The sequence below is a fragment of the Heteronotia binoei genome, chromosome 15, assembly GCF_032191835.1.
Source record: "Heteronotia binoei isolate CCM8104 ecotype False Entrance Well chromosome 15, APGP_CSIRO_Hbin_v1, whole genome shotgun sequence".
NCBI lineage: Eukaryota > Metazoa > Chordata > Lepidosauria > Squamata > Gekkonidae > Heteronotia > Heteronotia binoei.
In genome coordinates this window covers 17,830,175-17,847,196 of record NC_083237.1, presented here as the reverse complement: position 1 = coordinate 17,847,196, position 17,022 = coordinate 17,830,175, and the positions used below count along the sequence as shown (strand labels likewise).

The window sequence follows — 17,022 nt, the reverse complement described above, 5'->3', positions numbered from 1 at the left end:
AACCGCAGAGACTTTTTTGCTTGGATTACAATTAGAAAAATTTCCAAAGGAAGACAGGACTTTAATTTGGTATTTGCTCTCAGCTGCTAGGACATTGTATGCGCAGCTGTGGAAACAGAGAAAAATACCAGAGAAATGGGATTGGATTGTGAAAGTTTTATCGTGGAGTGAGATGGACAAATTAACTAAAACTTTAAGAGACTATGATTTAGACATCAAAAAGGAGTGGAAGAAATTTAAAGGATATATGGAGAAAGAGTGGAATGTAAAGAGACATTGGACAATTTTTTAGTATTAATGAGAGAAGAAAAATATCGCACTTTGATTGGTTAGCGGTACCTTTATAATCGATTTAAATTTATAACTTCAGGGAAGTCGATTACTGGAGGGAGGGGGGGTTGAAATATCATATGGGTTAGTATAGAAAAGAGACAATTACATATTGTAACCATATGTTATTAATAAGTTGTTAAAACACAAGTTTCACCTTTAAGACCAACAAAGTATTACATTCTGAATAAAACTTTGTTGGCCTTAAAGGTGCCACTTGACTCCTACTTTGTTCTAAGGCATCCCCAAAGAGCATCATTTAATGCATCACCTAAGAGTGAATAAATGGATCCTGTGTTCCTTCAGTACTGTTGTCTTGTATGCAGATTTAATCTCTTGACTAGTGCTCGTGCAATGAATGGATGCAGGGTTCTTTCATGGGATGAAGGCCCTATTTTAAACACCTGATCTGCTCGGGAATGCTTATTCAATTTTGCCAAAATTTCAGAGCAAGGGAAACGTTTCAGGCCAGCTACGCTTTGGACTGGATGTCTGTTGATGACTCCTGTTGTGTACGTAGACTCTGTATTTAATGGTGGGTGTTAGTTCCGGCTGGGCTCATTCGAGCCTTTAAGACTGAGCTTGGGGGACATTTATATAGTTGGCCTCGTTGGCCCAGTTCCACAGTCTTAGTTTAACTGTTAGCATGCTGTAACGTGAATAAAGAGCTTTGATCACTGCAACCCGGCCTCTTCATGTCTTTGAACCCGCTGTTCAACAACTCCAGAAGAGTTATGCAACCTTTGACCCCTTCCCTCTCGCCTTCTCGCTCGCACCCTGCAGCCCTGCTGAGGTTCAACCAGGCCATCCTGGTCTCCCGACACGACCCAGCCTCTCGCAAAAAGGTGGTGGAGGAAGTGAAAAGACGAGCGACTTCCCAGGGGAAATGGCCACAGGTGAGACCCGGTGGGCACCTGCTGAGCCTCGCGTCAGCTCCACTGGACCGCTGGGTATTTGAGCAGCGCCTCCTACTGTCCCCCTTTGTGCTCCCAGGTCCTGTTTTTCCCAGAGGGAACCTGCTCAAACAAGAAGGCCTTACTGAAGTTCAAACCAGGTAGGAGACCCACAAGGGCAGGTCATACACACCGAGCTCCATCTTACTGGGGGGTGGGAGGGTGACTTGCCATCAAACCACAGTTGCCTTATGGTGGCCCTGTGAGGTTTTCAAGGCAAGAGGTGTTCAGAGGTGGTTTGCCATTGCCTGCTTCCACGTCACGACCCTGGTATTCCTTGCTCCTCTCCCATCCAAATAATGACCAGCCAGCTTTCAGGGGGGAGCTGGAGATCTCCCGGGATTACAAATGACCTCCAGGTAACAGAGATCAGTTCCTCTGGAGAAAATGGCAGCTTGGAAATGGCAGAGTCTTCTGCAGTCCTTCCCCCTCCCCAAACCCCGCCTTCCTCAGCCTCCGCTCCCAAAATATCCAGGTATTTCCCAGCCAGAGCTGCCTACCCTACCTAGTGCCAACCTTGCTTAGCTTCTGAGATTTATTGAGATCAGCCAAGCCAGTTGGACACATTCACGCAGGACAGGCCTATCAGTGGCTTCTAGCCATGGTGATTAAAGGGAATTGCCACACTCAAAGGTGGAAAACCTCTGAGTCCCATTGCCAGGAGGCCACATCGGGGAAGGCTTCAGCTTCTATGCCCTGTTGTTTGACATCTGGAGGAACTTGGTTGACCACTGCGTGAGACAGGATGCTGGACTAGATGGACCTCTGGTCTGATCCAGCTGTGCTCTTCTGATGTTCTAATGAAGGCCTCGGCCTCTCTGCCCTGCTGTTGGCTCTCCAGAGGAACTGTTTGGCCACTGTGTGAGACAGGATGCTGGACTAGATGGATCATTGGTCTGATCCAGCTGGGTTCTTCTAATGTTCTAATTAGGGTTCCCAAGTCCAATTTAAGAAATATCTGGGGACTTTGGGGGTGGAGCCAGGAGACTCCAGCTGGGTTCTTCTAATGTTCTAATTAGGGTTCCCAAGTCCAATTTAAGAAATATCTGGGGACTTTGGGGGTGGAGCCAGGAGACTTTGGGGGTGGAGCCAGGGGACATTAGGGGTGGAGCCAGGAGACTTTGGGGGTGGAGCCAGGGGACATTAGGGGTGGAGCCAAGATCAAGGCTGTGACAAGCATAATTGAACTCCAAAGGGAGTTCTGGCCATCACATTTAAAGGGACGGCACACCTTTTCAATGTCTTTCTTCCATAGGAAATAATGGATAGGGGCACCTTCTTTGGGGGCTCATAGAATTGGACCCCCTGGTCCAATCTTTTTGAAACTTGGGGGGTATTTTGGGGAGAGGCACTAGATGCTATACTGAAAATTTGGTGTTTCAACCTCAAAAAACAGCCCCCCCCCCAGAGCCCCAGATACCCGCGGATCAATTCTCCATTATTTTCTATGGGAATAAATCTCCCTAGGGAATAATAGAGTTCCCAGCAGACATTTCCCTCCCCTCCCCCCACTTTCTGACGACCCTGAAACGGGGGGAGGGCCTCCAAATCAGGGGATCCCCTGCCCCCACCTGGGGATTGGCAACCCTAATTCTAATGAAGGCCTCGGCCTCTCTGCCCTGCTGTTGGCTTTCCAGAGGAACTGTTTGGCCACTGTGTGAGACAGGATGCTGGACTAGGTGGACCAATGGTCTGATCCAGCTGGGCTCTTCTTATGTTCCAATGAAGGCCTCAATTTCTGTGCCTTGTTGTTGGCTCTCCAGAGGAACTAGTTGGCCACTATGTGAGACAGCTTGCTGGATCAGATGGACCTCTGGTCTGATCCAGCTGGGCTCTTATGTTGTTACATTCTTCACAGACAATTGAGGGCGCTCAAGCTACCCTCAGACTCATTTCTGTCTCTTTTGTTCTTCCAGGTGCCTTTATATCTGGCGTCCCCATCCAGCCGGTCCTGATCAGATATCCCAACAGTGTGGTGAGTCGTTAAGAAGGTGGCAGTGTTCAACCACCAACTCCCCCCTACCCACACTGGTGGCCCGAGGGGTCCCCATAAATATAACAGGTCTCTTCTCTTTGCAGGATTCAACCACTTGGGCATGGAGAGGACCTGGGGTGTAAGTCATTGAAAAGGGGAGAGGCAGAGGGGAGAGTGATCTCTGGGCGGGGATGTGTTCACCCCCCTAGTTGACACGTTGCCTGCTGCGTAACTCCCCCTTTGCGCTTTCAGATTAAAGGTCATCTGGCTAACAGCGTCCCAGCTCTGCACTACTGTGGAAGTGGAGGTAAACATACAAGCCCCTTTTATTTTGCACCTCTGTGGAGACCTCCTGTTGTCCTTCCTGATTCAGACCTCCCAAGTTTCTCAAACCATCAAATTCTGCAGGATTTTGAACGGATGTTCAGCATAGGACATTTGAGAGGTCATTAATTCCTAGGGGCACCATAAGTTAGAAGTGGCTGGATGCCACGTAATGTACACACTCACTTCCTGCCTTACTATCTGGGGCCACAGGGCGTGGGGATGTCTGCAGTGTCTTCCTTATCTCTTGCCATGATCACAACAGGGATAATTCTCTACCCTATCCCCAGGAACTTTTTTTTTAAGGAAAAACCCAGAAGGAACTCATTTGCATATTAGGCCACACCCTCTGCAGCATTCTTTTGCGCAGGGCTTTTTTGTAGAAAAGGCCCAGCAAGAACTCATTTGCATATTAGGCCACACCTCCTGGTATCACCAATCATTGTCCCGCGCGGGGATTTTTTGTAGAGAAAGCCCAGCAAGAACTCATTTGCATATTAGGCCACACCCTCTGCAGCAGTCTTTCACGCAGGGCTTTTTTGTAGAAAAGGCCCAGCAAGAACTCATTTGCATATTAGGCCACACCTCCTGGTATCGCCATTCATTGTTCCGTGTGGGGATTTTTTGTAGAGAAAGCCCAGCAGGAACTCATTTGCATATTAGGCCACACCTCCTGGTATCACCATTCATTGTTCCGCACAGGGATTTTTTAAGAGAAAGCCCAGCAGGAACTCATTTGCATATTAGGCCACACCCTCTGATATCAGCATTGTGACAGGCCAGCAGGAATTCATTTGCATGTTAGGCCACATCCCCTGATGACAAACCAGCCGGAACGGTGTCCCTGTGCGTTCCTACTCAAAGAACAGCCCTGCCTGTCCCCAAACTTCTTAGTGACCCCTTTCCTTGTTCTTGATTCTTCCTATAATTTTCAGTTCCTCCCAGTTTATCAACCCAGCGCTGAAGAGGCGGTGAACCCTACACTATACGCTAACAACGTCCAGAAAGTCATGGCCCGGTGAGTGCCAAGAGGCGTACGTGGTGACAGGGTGCGGTGAAGGGTTTTGGCAAGTGGGGGGGGGCAGACAACTACAGAGAGCATTGCGAAGGGGAATCTTAGAAATTAGAGGGACATGTTGCGGCCGGTTTCCCTTCCTGCTGAAAAGAGCAGGGCAAAATCACCAAACCATACCATGCTGACCTTTTCCATAGTGTTCCTCCCACTATCCACAGTGCCACTGCCCCATACAGACGGTCAGGATCAGTAGGCCCCCGCTTCTGTTCTGCTGTGAGCCTGCAAAGATTGCTTCATGACTGGTTTAGATGGGAAAAGGCATGGAAGAAGAGTGGCCTAGTTTGGTGGGAAGACACAAAGCATGATTTTTACACCGCTATCCTCTTTCGGCCCCCTGCTGCCCTCTCTTTTAGGGCCTTGGGGATTCCCGCCACGGATTGTGAGTTTGTGGGCAACCTTCCAGTCACCGTCGTGGGACGCCTGAGGGTGGCGCTGGAGCCACGCATCTGGGAACTGGGCAAGGTGCTTCGCAAGGCCAGGTGAGAGACGGGAGAGGAAATGCTTGATTATAGATTAAGAAGGATCAGAGGTAAAGAAAAAGGGGAAACACAATAGGAGATGGAAGACAAAGATGGACTAACATCTTATTGGCAGATAAGCCTCCAGAAGAAAGTCAGTAGAATACTGGGGGTGGGGGGAGGAGGAAGCGTGTTCCATCAGATGCAATTTGGTTCCACTCATATGCATATAGGGTGTTGTTGCATCACGCTGGAGGGGCGGGACTTCTGCAAACAAAGTGAGCGGGCCTCTATTGTGAGCCACCTGGCCAGCCGCTTCAGGAAGACGCTCCACGCTGTTGCCTCGTTTGCTGGCTGAGGGCTAAGCTTCAGCACCCACCAATGTTGCCTCTAAGCTGAGGAGTCTTGTGAGCAAAAACTCTACTCTGAGCGACTGGCATTAAAGTTGTGAGCTATGGCATAAACTAGTTTGTTCTAGGGCCATTTTTCCTGAGCTAAGACAAGAATGTGTGAGCCAGAGACTACATAAACTGTGAGCTAGCTCACACTAACTCAGCTTAGAGGGAACACGGCCCCCCTACCCCTGGAAACAAACTAGGTAGCCCGCAATGCTCTTTCTGCTCCCATCTTGAAAAAGCCATTTCTGAGCCAAGCAATATAAATGGCATCATCAGGGCTTTTTTTGTAGCAGGAACTCCTTTGCATATTAGGCCACACCCTTCTGATGTAGCCAATCCTCCGGGAGCTTACAGTAGGCCCCATACAAGCTCCAGGAGGATTGGCTACATCAGGGGTGTGTGACCTAATATGCAAAGGAGTTCCTGCTACTGAGAAAGCCCTGGGCATCATGAGAACAACCCAGCACATCACAATGAGGTATGTGGGGGAAATCCCAAAAGAGCCGAGTTAAGGGGCAAAGGGAGCTCTTCTTCCTGATGGCTTCAGTGACCTCTTCTTGCAGGTGCCTGCCAGGGGGAGTCAAGTGCCAGCTGGAGCCCTGTCCTGTTCCAGCATCGGGGCAGCTAGGGCCGACAGAGCTGGCTCGTTGTTTGGGGCTGGCCTGCCCCGAGAATGTGGAGGGGCTCTTGAACTACTTCCAACAGGTAAAATGGACAATAAGGAGCTTGCAGGGGGCTGAGGAGGGCCGAACTACAATAAGGGAAGCGGGCATTTTGCAGAAATCATCACAGGTCATTGCTGAAAGGCAACAGATCCCTGATTGGCTGGGGGCGAAACCTCCCTGATTGGCTAGGACTGCCTGTCTGAGCGTTGCAGACAGCATTACCCCGCAAATGGGCTGCATTTGCCCTCAGGGTTGACACCACATAACAAGATCTGATCGCTTGTGTAGAATTTTAGAGTCACAGAGTTGGAAGGGACCTCCGGGGCCATCTAGCCCAACCCCCTGCACATTGCAGGAAATTCACAAATACCTCCTTCCACATCCTTAGTGACCCCTGATCCACGCCGAGAAGATGGCAAAAAAACCTCTCCAGGATCCCTGGCCACACTGGCCTAGAGAAAAATTGCTTCTGAAAGTCATTGCTGAATTTTTCAGAAGTCATTGCTGAAAGACAAGAGATCCCTGATTGGCTGGGGGTGAAGCCTCCCTGATTGGCTAGGACTGCCTGTAGGATCATTGCAGACAGCGAAATCCCGCAAATGGGCTGCGTTTGCCCCCAGAGTTGACAATACATAACATGATCCGATTACTTTTGTAGAATTTTAGAATTATAGAGTTGGAAAGGATCTCCGGGGCCATCTAGTCCAGCCCCCTGCACAATGCAGGAAATTCACAAACACCTTCCCCCACCACACCCTCATGACCCCTGCTCCATGCTCAGAAGATGGCAAAAGAAACACCTCCAGGATCCCTGGCCAAACTTCTCCTGGAAAAAAATTGCCCCCTGGCCCCAAAGCAGCAACCAGCATATTCCAGGACATGTAAGAAAGGATTGTGTCCAGTAAGTAGTCCTAGATTAGTTTGTATCACTGCGGAGGAATAAAATAGAAAGGGGGGTGGTGGTTGTGGGGGAGTTAAAAGGTATAAACTGTGGCAGCGGACACAGAACTGGTCCAAAAAGTAAGATTTACAATTTTTAAGGAAATGGGAGTCAGAAGAACGAAGGAGATGTGTTGTATCATCACCCCTTTCATCCACCGTGCGCTTTGTTGTCCAGGACTCTGATGGGAAGACAGACGCCCGGGAAGTATCCTTGGCCTTGGAAATGTTAGAAGGAGAGTGCAACCCCCAGCGACTGACATGCCGTGCCTTTGAGGTAATTGCCATGGCTAACACGGTTAAAGTGGGGGGTGCGCTTGACGGAAGGCAAGAGCTGCAGGGAGACGATGCAGACAACGGTTCTAGGAACCAGAATGTCATAACTAGCAGCTTGAGGGAGGCTTTTCCTAATGGGTAAAGAGAGCAAGAGAGGAGAGCTTTCAGTCCCTCCTCTCTCCCTGCCCGCATGTTGTTCTCCTCCCATCTCAGAAGTGGTGTTTGCAAAAGAAGAAGATGATGATGATATTGGATTTATATCCTGCCCCATACTCTGAATCTCAGAGTCTCAGAGCGGTCACAATCTCCTTTACCTTCCCTCCCACAACAGACACCCTGTGAGATGGGTGGGGCTGAGAGAACCCTTACAGCAACTGCCCTTTCAAGGACAACTCCTGTGAAAGTTATGGCTGTCCCAAAGCCATTCCAGCAGTTGCAGGTGGAGGAGTGGGGAATCAAACTCGGTTCTCCCAGATAAGAGTCTGCACACTTAACCATTGTTTAAAATAAAGAGGGAAGGAAAGTGAATCCCGAGCATAGATGAGTCCCTAATTTGGCCCCCTGGCTGCAGTGTAGCCATGAAATGGGATGGAGTGAAACCAAACCACATTTGGAAGAGGGAGGAGTTCTTGGTCAAATTTTAATTCAGGTGGGATCAATGCAAGAGGAGTGAATCGATCCTTTGAATACTGATGTCGGACTGCTGCAATCTCCACTCCTTTTCCTTGAATAGTTGCAGGGTTTACTCTTACAATTAATTTATTAATTAGTTATTTTTAAATGCCTCGTTTTTAGTGATGTGTTTTAATTAACGTTAACATTTTTGCATTTTGTTTATCCTTGTCAAACCCCCTCCCTCTTGGGTCTCGACTATGTTGGGAGAAAAGTACAGTATACAAATAGCCTTAATTTGTTGGGCTCTCCAAACTGGAGATCCAGTTTGGTGTAGTGGTTAAGATCAGTAGACTCTAATCTGGGTAAGCAGGGTTTGATTCCCCACTCCTCCACATGCAGCTGCTGGGTGACCTTGGGTCAGCCATAACTTTCACAGGAGTTGTCCTTGAAAGGTCAGTTGCTGTAAGAGTTCTCTCAGCCCCACCCATCTCACAGGGTGTCTTAAAAGAGCTGCTCTTCTCGAGAGCAATTCTCGTCAGAGCTTTCTCCGGCCCACCTACCTCATAGGGCGCCTGTAGTGGGAGAGGAAGGAAAAGGAGATCGTAAGCCATTCTGAGACTCCAGGTGAAGGGCGGGGTAGAAATCCAGTCTCTTCTTCTCTTCTAAATAACCAAATATTGAATGGAAACCAAAGACAAGTTGGCATGAACTATGGGGTTGTTTTGCCCAGGATAAAGGAGACTGGAAGCTTGACCTTCAGAGGGCTTCTGACATTCATTTTCTAACCTCCAAGGGTTGGAGAGTCATGGGCAGGTGAGAAAGTGGCTGCGGAAGCAGCCGCTGGTCAGGAGTGGAGCATCTGCTCGAGACACAGAAGGGCCCAGGTTCAAACCCCGGTATTTCTAGGTAAAAGGTTCAGGTAACAGGTGATGTGAAAGACCTCAGCCTGAGACTCTGGAAAGCTGTGGTCAGTCTGAGTGGACAAGACTGACCTTGAAGGACCAGTGGTTTGGCTCAGGATAAGGCAGGTTCATATGTTCAAAGGGGGTTATTTGATGAGGCAAAAGTACCAGATCAGATTCGAGGTTCTGGAGAGCCAGTTTGGTGTAGTGGTTAAGTGTGCAGACTCTTATCTGGGAGAACCGGGTTTGATTCCCCATTCCTCCACTTGCACCTGCTGGAATGGCCTTGGGTCAGCCATAGCTATCTCAGGAGTTGTCCTTGAAAGAGCAGCTGCTGTGAGAGCCCTCTCAGCCCCACCCACCTCACAGGGTGTCTGTTGTGGGAGGAGAAGACATAGGAGATTGTAAGCTCTGAGTCTCTGATTCAGGGAGAAGGGCAGGGTATAAATCTGCAATTCTTCTTCACCTTTAAAGCTCTTAATGGTCTGGGACCCACATGGCTTTGGGACCGCCTCTCCTGGTATATTCCCCCAAGGGGCTTTGCACTCAACTGATAAGAACTTACTGGTGGTCTGTGGCCCAAGAGATATCCAGCTGTCCTCAACCAGAGGCCTGGCTCCAGCCTGGTGGGACTCTCTGCCAAATAATATCCATGCAGTTCCACAGGGCCTGTAAGGCAGAGATGTTCTGCAAGGCAGTTCGGTTGAGGACAGCGATGGTTTCCATCTGCTTGGCACTCTTATATCCTTCCCTCACTCCATGAGTCAGTGGCACAGTTGGAAGTTTTTGTGCCATCAAATTAGGACAATTACTGTATTTTTACTGTGAATTAATATGCAAAGGTATTTTACTGGTGTACGCTGCCCTGAGCCCTGTTTTACAGGGAAGAAGGCTGGCTTAGAAATCTAAATAAATAGACTCACCCAGGGGTGGAATTCTAGCAGGAGCTCCTTTGTGTATTAGGCCACACACCCCTGATGTAGCCAGTCCTCCGAGAGCTTACAAGGCTCTTTTTTGGAAGCTCTTGGAGGATTGAGTATGTCAGGGGTGTGTGGCCTAATATGCAAAGGAGCTCCTGCTAGAATTCCACCCTTGGACTCAGCTAATAAAAAGAAGGTTGTGGGTATCAGTCTGAGGGGAATAGGGAACAAAAACGGGGGAGGGGAGCCTGGAGCTCTTTGGGCAAAGTAGGTGGGTTAAAGGGAGCATAGCGCTATAGAATCGCAATTTTAATCTGTGTCGAGCGAGAATGTTCTGCATCATTTTGGTGCTGACCACCATCTATCATGCGCTCTTTCCCATGTCGCCAGCTGTTCTCAGAGACGCACACTGAGACGGAGGACCGCCAACTGCACCAGGATGGGTTCTGCGCCATTTTGCGTCTATTGCTGGGCACGCCCAGAGTGGACGGGGCGGAACTCTATAGCCGGCTCTGCGGGGACCACAGCCAGGACGGACTCACCCTTGGTGAGGGCCCTTATGTCTACACAAATACTTCGTCGTGGAGGGAAGGAGAGGGGGAGGGAAGGAGAAGCGGCTTGTCGATATAGTTGTAGGCAAGATACACAGAGGGAACTGAGGAAGGGGGTGAGGGTTCTCCCTTCCCTTTGCCATCCCAATGAAATTGCTTCCTTCACGTTATACCTAGTGGGGGAATAAGATGCAGATAGGAAGAGAGATGAGATTGTGGTGGGTGGGAGGAAGGTCACCGGGGCTGGCTCTACAGTGAGAGACTGTAGAGCCCGCCCTGCATATCTGGATGCCTGCCACTATTCAGTAGCACAGTGATGGAAAAATGGGGAGAAATAGGCATTGCAGCAAAGTTGTGACATCAGTTGCCACATAAACCAAGAAGCGATGTCATTGCGTTGCCTTGACACCCTAAGATTCACCTGAAACTCTGGTTTTACCATAGAGTTTGAGCAGGTCCTAGAGTATCTTATTGTCATGATGATGTCACTTCCGAGTTCACACTGGATGTGATGTCATGGGAGTGCCGTAACACTTGTTTGCATTGCCACATAGCTTAAACCTCCCACCAGTTGTTGGTGTTTGGCAGGTAACCCTAGAAGGAGGTGAAACTATATTAAGGGGAGGGACAGTGGCTCAGTAGTAGAGCATCTGCTTGGTAAGCAGAAGGTCCCAGGTTCAATCCCTGGCATCTCCAACTAAAAAGGGTCCAGACAAATAGGCATGAAAACCCTCAGCTTGAGACCCTGGAGAGCCACTGCCAGTCTGAGTAGACAATACTGACTTTGATGGACCGAGGGTCTGAGAGGGGAAAAGATCTTGGGGTCATAGTGGATGGCTCAATGAACATGTCTGCTCTGTGCTGCAGTGGTGAAAAAGGCAAACTACGGATTATTAGGAAACGGATCGAGAATACAGCGGCTGATGTTGTAATGCCCCTGTATAGATCTGCGGTGCGGCCTCATTTGGAATACTGTTCTTGTTATTGTATCTCCAAAAGAACATTGTAGAAATGGAGACAGTGCAGAGGAGGGCTACCCAGACGCTTAGGGGCAGGGGTGGAATTCTAGCAGGAGCTCCTTTGCCTATCAGGCCACACACCCTTGATGCAGCCAATCCTCCAAGAGCTTACGAGGCTCTTTTTTGTAAGCTCTTGGAGGATTGGCTACATCAGGGGGTGTGGCCTAATATGCAAAGGAGCTCCTGCTAGAATTCCACTCCTGGCCTTAGGGGGCTGGAGCACCTTCCCTGTGAGAAAAGGCTGAAGAGTCTGGGACTTTTCTCACAGTGTAGTTTAGGAAAAGGACACCGGGGGGGGGGCATGACAGAGGTTTATAAAATTACGCATGGGGTGGAGGGAGTTAACAAAGAGAAATATTTTTCCCTCTCTCAAAATACTAGAACTCAAGGGCATCCCATGAAACTTTCAGGCAATAGATTCAGGACTGACTGAAGGAAATACTACTTACCGCAGAGAGTGATTAAAATGTGCAGCCTTCTGCCGGAGGATGCAGTGATGGCCAGAGGAATAGACAGCTTGAAAGGGGGGGTTAGATAGAAACATGGAGGCTAAGTCTATCAGTGGCTACTAGCCGTGGTGACTGAGGGGAACCACTGCATTTAGGGGCATTAAGCTTCTTGGTCTCAGAGCCAGGAGGCAACTTCAGGGGAAGGTCTCGGTCTTTATGGCCTGTTGTTGGCCCTCCAGAGGCACTGGTTGGCCACTGTGTGAGACAGGACGCTGGACTAGCTGGACCACTGGACTGATCCAGCAGGGCTCTTTTGATGTTCTTACCCTTTGTCTTTTTCCCTCACACAGATGAGTTCCAGGATTTCTCTCTCCGTCACCCTGACTATGCCCGCCTGTTCAGCACGTATTTACGCCTCCCTGCGGCCTGCACTCCGACCAAGCCTGGCCCCCCACCCGCCTACGCTAATGGCACCCCTGCAGCAGCCTCTCCCAAAAGCAAGGCAGACTGAAAAACCCGCCCAAACCTCTTTAGCCATGTGTATACAAGACAAAGACAAAAACCCCACACACAGCCATGCCACACCCTTGGCCACGCAGACCCCTCCCCCACTCGCTTGCTAGCTCCGTGCCGCCATGGTGGTTGGGCAGGGGGAGGGGGCGGAGACACCGCCATCTCAGGGCAACCGTAACCGGGGAACCACAGCCGCAAATTCTTTGGGGATTGGGGCTTCTCTCCGTTTATTTTAAAAGGTTTTTTTTTTATTTTTGTTATGTTTAATTATATCATTTTATTTTATTTCACGTTCGTTTGTTGATGTCCTTTTTTTTTCCTGTTTTCATGAGGGGAAAGGAAGGATGGAAGGATGATGATCTTGTTGCTTTTTGTTCCGTTTTCTGTTTTGTAAAATATAAAGAAGTGCTATTTTATATATAAAATAAATATCTATATCTCTATAATAAAAGGTATATGTGATACTTTTTAAAGCCAAGTTGGTTCCCTGAGTTAGAGGGGGGAAAGATTGAAGAAAGCAATATCTATCAGGCTGTTAATTCTGGCCTTCCTCTAAAGAGTACAGGATGGCATGAATGTCCCGCTTTCTGCCTCAGTTTTCTCATAATAATCCTGTGAGGAAAGTAACACTGAGAAAGACTGACTGGCCCAAAATCACCTAGTTTGCTTCATGGCTGAGCAAGGATTTGAAGCCAGGTCTCCCCAGTTAGGGTAAAGCAAACAAAATCCTTTGACCATTCTGTGCGTATAGCTCCAAGGTTGTGCCCCCACCCCATCCTTTTAAATAGCTCACACATGAGACCTAATTATCAGGGCCATGACCAACGTTCCCTCTCAGCTGCAGAGTCTTGTGAGCAAAAATTCTACTTAGTGAGTTACTGACATCAAAGGTGTGAGCTACTGGCCTTAAAGTTGTGAGCTACTGCAGATATTAGTTTGCTCTGGGGTCACCCTTTCTGAGCTAAGCCAAAAATGTGTGAGCTGGAGGCTAAAAAATTGTGCGCTAACTCACGCTAACACAGCTCAGGGGGAACACCGGCCATAACATGGGATGAAGCTGTTCAGCTGTTCCTTCATGGGATGAAGCTGTTAGGTCACAAGCTGTTCCTCTGACCTAAGACAACCAGCGTCTCATCTTGTTTGGTTTCCAGCTTATCCTTCTACCCACTGTACCACACTGCTTCAGGACACTGGGGACAGTAATGGAGACCCTGCCTCAAAGTCCAGGCTATATGTGCCATGAACAAGAAGTTGGTTTCCTACTGCCCTGTAGAGAACACCTCTGATTTTCACTCCACAAAGAGGTTGGCAACGCTCTTTAATGTGCTAAGGAATTTGAACAAAATAATGGCCTCTCTCACCCCACAGGAGTCGTGTCTCCACAGATCATAAACCAGTCTGTACCCCTCTCAGTAGGTACCTTCCAAGGAGATCCAACAGCTGAAGAGGGGTGGAGCTTTTAAATGTTAGGGGAAACATAAAAGATAAAGCTGGAATGGGGACTAGGAGACAAGTGAAATGTCATGTCCACTTGGAGGCTTGTCTATTGATTGCGAAGACGTTTGCTCCTGCGTGTGCCTAAACTGTTGCTCCTTCTCTTATGGCTCCGGTGCATGGTAGGGTGGGCACCCAAGTTTCTGCTCAGCAGAACAATGGCTTTCTGGGGCACCTGTGCCTGGACTGAATGCCTTATCTTAGAAACTGGTTTCTCAGTCTCATTGTGTGATGAGGGCACTGTGTTCTCTTGTTCCACTGCGCGAGGCATATAACGGTGAGGCGAGAGGCTCAGCTTGGAGGCAAGCAAGGAGGAAAAACCGGACAACTCTTCATCTTCTTCATCCTGCTTTTCCGCTTGCATTTCTTCGCCTTCTACATTCCCTCCAGAATGTTCCGAAAGGGTAGCGCCGGCCTTGATCACTGGCTGGAGCAAATCTTGTACTTCTGCTACCTGATCCGGGTTCCTCACCTCACTTCCTGAGTTGGCTTCTTCACTTTGGTCTTCAGAAGGCAACCGATGGCTACACTCGGATCTCTGATTCGGCTCATCGTTTTCATTCCAGTTGCTGAGTGTGGGTGAAAGCACTTCAGCTCTTTTGCTACTACTGGAGGGTACAGTTGTGTGATCTCCACTGGGACCACAGTTGCCCCCATCAGCTTCAATTGCAATGATACAGTTTGAGGGATTCAAAATGGGGTTTAGAGTTTGCCTGATACCAGGTTGGCTTCCCACCCATGGAGTAGCCTCACCCTGATCGGAGAACGGCCACTGAGCTTTCTGGAACTTTCCAGTGCTGCCAGGATCCTTTTGGATGCTCAGAGATGGAGACTCTAGCTCTGAGCTATTGGGAAATGACAGATGGTCAGAAGAGATTCTTGGTAGTTGGCCTTGGAGTACTCTTACCTCCATGGAATCACTTGAAGCCAAATGATTCCCTTTGCACCCACTGAGTTCAACAGATGGCGAGAAGACAGGGCAGTTGACTTGCTGATCGGTTTCCAGTATGGACAGGCAAGATGGCTGTTGGCCATCTTGTTCAGTGGATGTTGACAGTGCTAAATTGCCTGTATACAACCTCAAGACCTTGCCTGAGCTGATGCTGATTTTGACAGGGGGGTACTTTGTTTTCTCCCAGCTAATCTGTGGCTTCCTCTGCATTCTGTCCATGGCTTCTTGGCCATCAGGTTGCTTCCCAGGTCCAGCAGACACTGGCATTGGACGTTCTTGTCCTGCTAAGCTTTTGCCACAGGACGCTGTGCTCCCACCGTGAGGCAGAGTTGCATTAAGGGCAGGATTCAGCCCTTTCCGGCTAGCCAGAGATGGGATGTGGTCTCTGAGCACCTCTTGTAGGCAGCCATCTTGGTTTGTACGTTCAAGAGGAGAAAGTGGTTGATCTGGTTGTCCCGCTGAGATTTTCATACCTGTACCTTGATTGTCAAGTTCTGCTCTACTTGAGGTGTCCTCAGGTCTCCTAATATCTTGGTCTTGGGACTGACCTATGACCTTTTCAAAATGTTTTCCACGTCCATTCACATTCGGCTGCAGAGGTCTTTCTGCTGATGTGTGATCCCCTAACAACATTTTGTTTATATTCTGATTAGCATAGCCAATCCCATGGGGAGTATGTGCCTCCCCTTCCCAGATAGCCTGAGACCCCTTTTCATGTTTGACTTCCCCCTGTTGAACATCCTCTTGTTTTCCATATGCGTTGTGGGCTCGTTCTAAGTTTTGCCAAGCTAGCTGGGTTTCTTCATGGGATTGTGTTTGAGCAGTATGGCTGACTTGCTCTAGAGTCCTTTGGATCTCTGCTTGACCTTTGGCCTTTTCTTGCCTGCCGTCTTTCCTATCACATGCTGTGTCATGTGGTCTTTGAATTCCCTTTCCTATCATATCCTCTTGTGAACTTTTGTTTTTAGCTAGGCTGTTGTTTTCTGTTATGATGGAACTGATTTTTTCCCACTGGGCATGAGGTGGGATTCCTTTGACCTGTACTAGGTTAAGTCCAACATGGTTCTGCTTCTTTAAGTTTTGAGTTTTGCTTTCATCTGTGTTCTTCAGAGTGGGTACCACTCTCTTTTCCTGAGAGTCATGGCTGCCACCTTTGTGAGGAGAGGAACTCAAGGAAATTCTGGCAGCCTTTGGTGGAAAATCTCTTTTCCCCATATGCTGGTGTGAGGAAGGAACCAACAGAGAACCGGTTCTTGATCCTGGAATTTCTAGCTGACTTGTCTTGAAAGCCTTGTGAGTAGAAATCCTCTTCGTAGTGTTGGCAGGATCCCTTTGAATGCTCAGAGATAAAGTCTCTTTCCCTTTACCATTGTTGCTGACCTCCTCCTCTTCCTCAGACTGGGAGGGGGTAGAGTCAGAATGGGATGTGGGGCAAACGGAGGGTTCCCTCTCCTCCTCAGATAACCCCAGAAGCCTTTTCTCTATCACCTGGAGGCAGAAAGAAAAGGGACCTACAAATATGACCTTTATAGAAAAAGCCTTCTCAGCCACGTCAGCCTGTAGTGAGCTGGTTATATACATACGGTTGCCCAGGGCTTTTTGGGTAGGAAAAAAAAAAGGCCAGCAGGAACTCATTTCCATATTGGGCCACACCCCCTGATGTCACCATTGTTTCGCATGGAGATTTTTTTGCAGGAAAATCCCAACGTGAACTCATTTGCATATTAGGCCACACCCCCTGATGTCACCATTGTTTCGCATAGAGATTTTTTAAGGGAGAGTCCCAATGGGAACTCATTTGCATATTAGGCCACACCCCCTAATGTCACCATTGCTTTGCATAGAGATTTTTGAAAGGGAAAGCCCAGCAGGGACTCATTTGCATATTAGGCCACACCCTCTGGCACCAAGCCAGCCGGAACTGCGTTCCTGTGGGTTCCTGCTAAAAGAGAGAGAAAAGCCCTGCAGTTGCCAACCTTTGGAATTACAAATTTATTCCAGACAAGGAAGCAGGGCTTTTTTTGTAGCAGGAACTCCTTTGCATTTTAGGCCTGGAGCTTACAGGGCTCTTCTTACTCCTTTCTCCCTCCTCCCCACCATGGATTTCAGATATCTGGCATTCATATCTTGCAGCTCTCGGACATCTGATGTTTATTCTATATGGGTCTTATGTTAAACAAGTTTGGCCATCCCTGCTCTAGGTGGTGGCTAGAG

General features: G+C 48.7%; 1 protein-coding gene across 1 annotated transcript in view; it reads left to right on the top strand.

The window, feature by feature from the left end:
• The window catches only part of LPCAT4 (lysophosphatidylcholine acyltransferase 4), a 46,822-nt gene extending 34,009 nt beyond the window's left edge, over window positions 1–12,813 (top strand). Inside the window, exons 4-14 of the mRNA XM_060256076.1 lie at window positions 1,114–1,226; window positions 1,324–1,384; window positions 3,200–3,258; window positions 3,363–3,397; window positions 3,511–3,565; window positions 4,518–4,600; window positions 5,011–5,136; window positions 6,077–6,218; window positions 7,296–7,394; window positions 10,221–10,377; window positions 12,200–12,813. Of these exons, the coding sequence (XP_060112059.1) occupies window positions 1,114–1,226; window positions 1,324–1,384; window positions 3,200–3,258; window positions 3,363–3,397; window positions 3,511–3,565; window positions 4,518–4,600; window positions 5,011–5,136; window positions 6,077–6,218; window positions 7,296–7,394; window positions 10,221–10,377; window positions 12,200–12,360 (1,091 nt within the window). The 3' untranslated portion in view covers window positions 12,361–12,813. The remainder of the gene's footprint in view (window positions 1–1,113; window positions 1,227–1,323; window positions 1,385–3,199; window positions 3,259–3,362; window positions 3,398–3,510; window positions 3,566–4,517; window positions 4,601–5,010; window positions 5,137–6,076; window positions 6,219–7,295; window positions 7,395–10,220; window positions 10,378–12,199) is intronic.
• The last annotated feature ends 4,209 nt before the right edge of the window (window positions 12,814–17,022 follow it).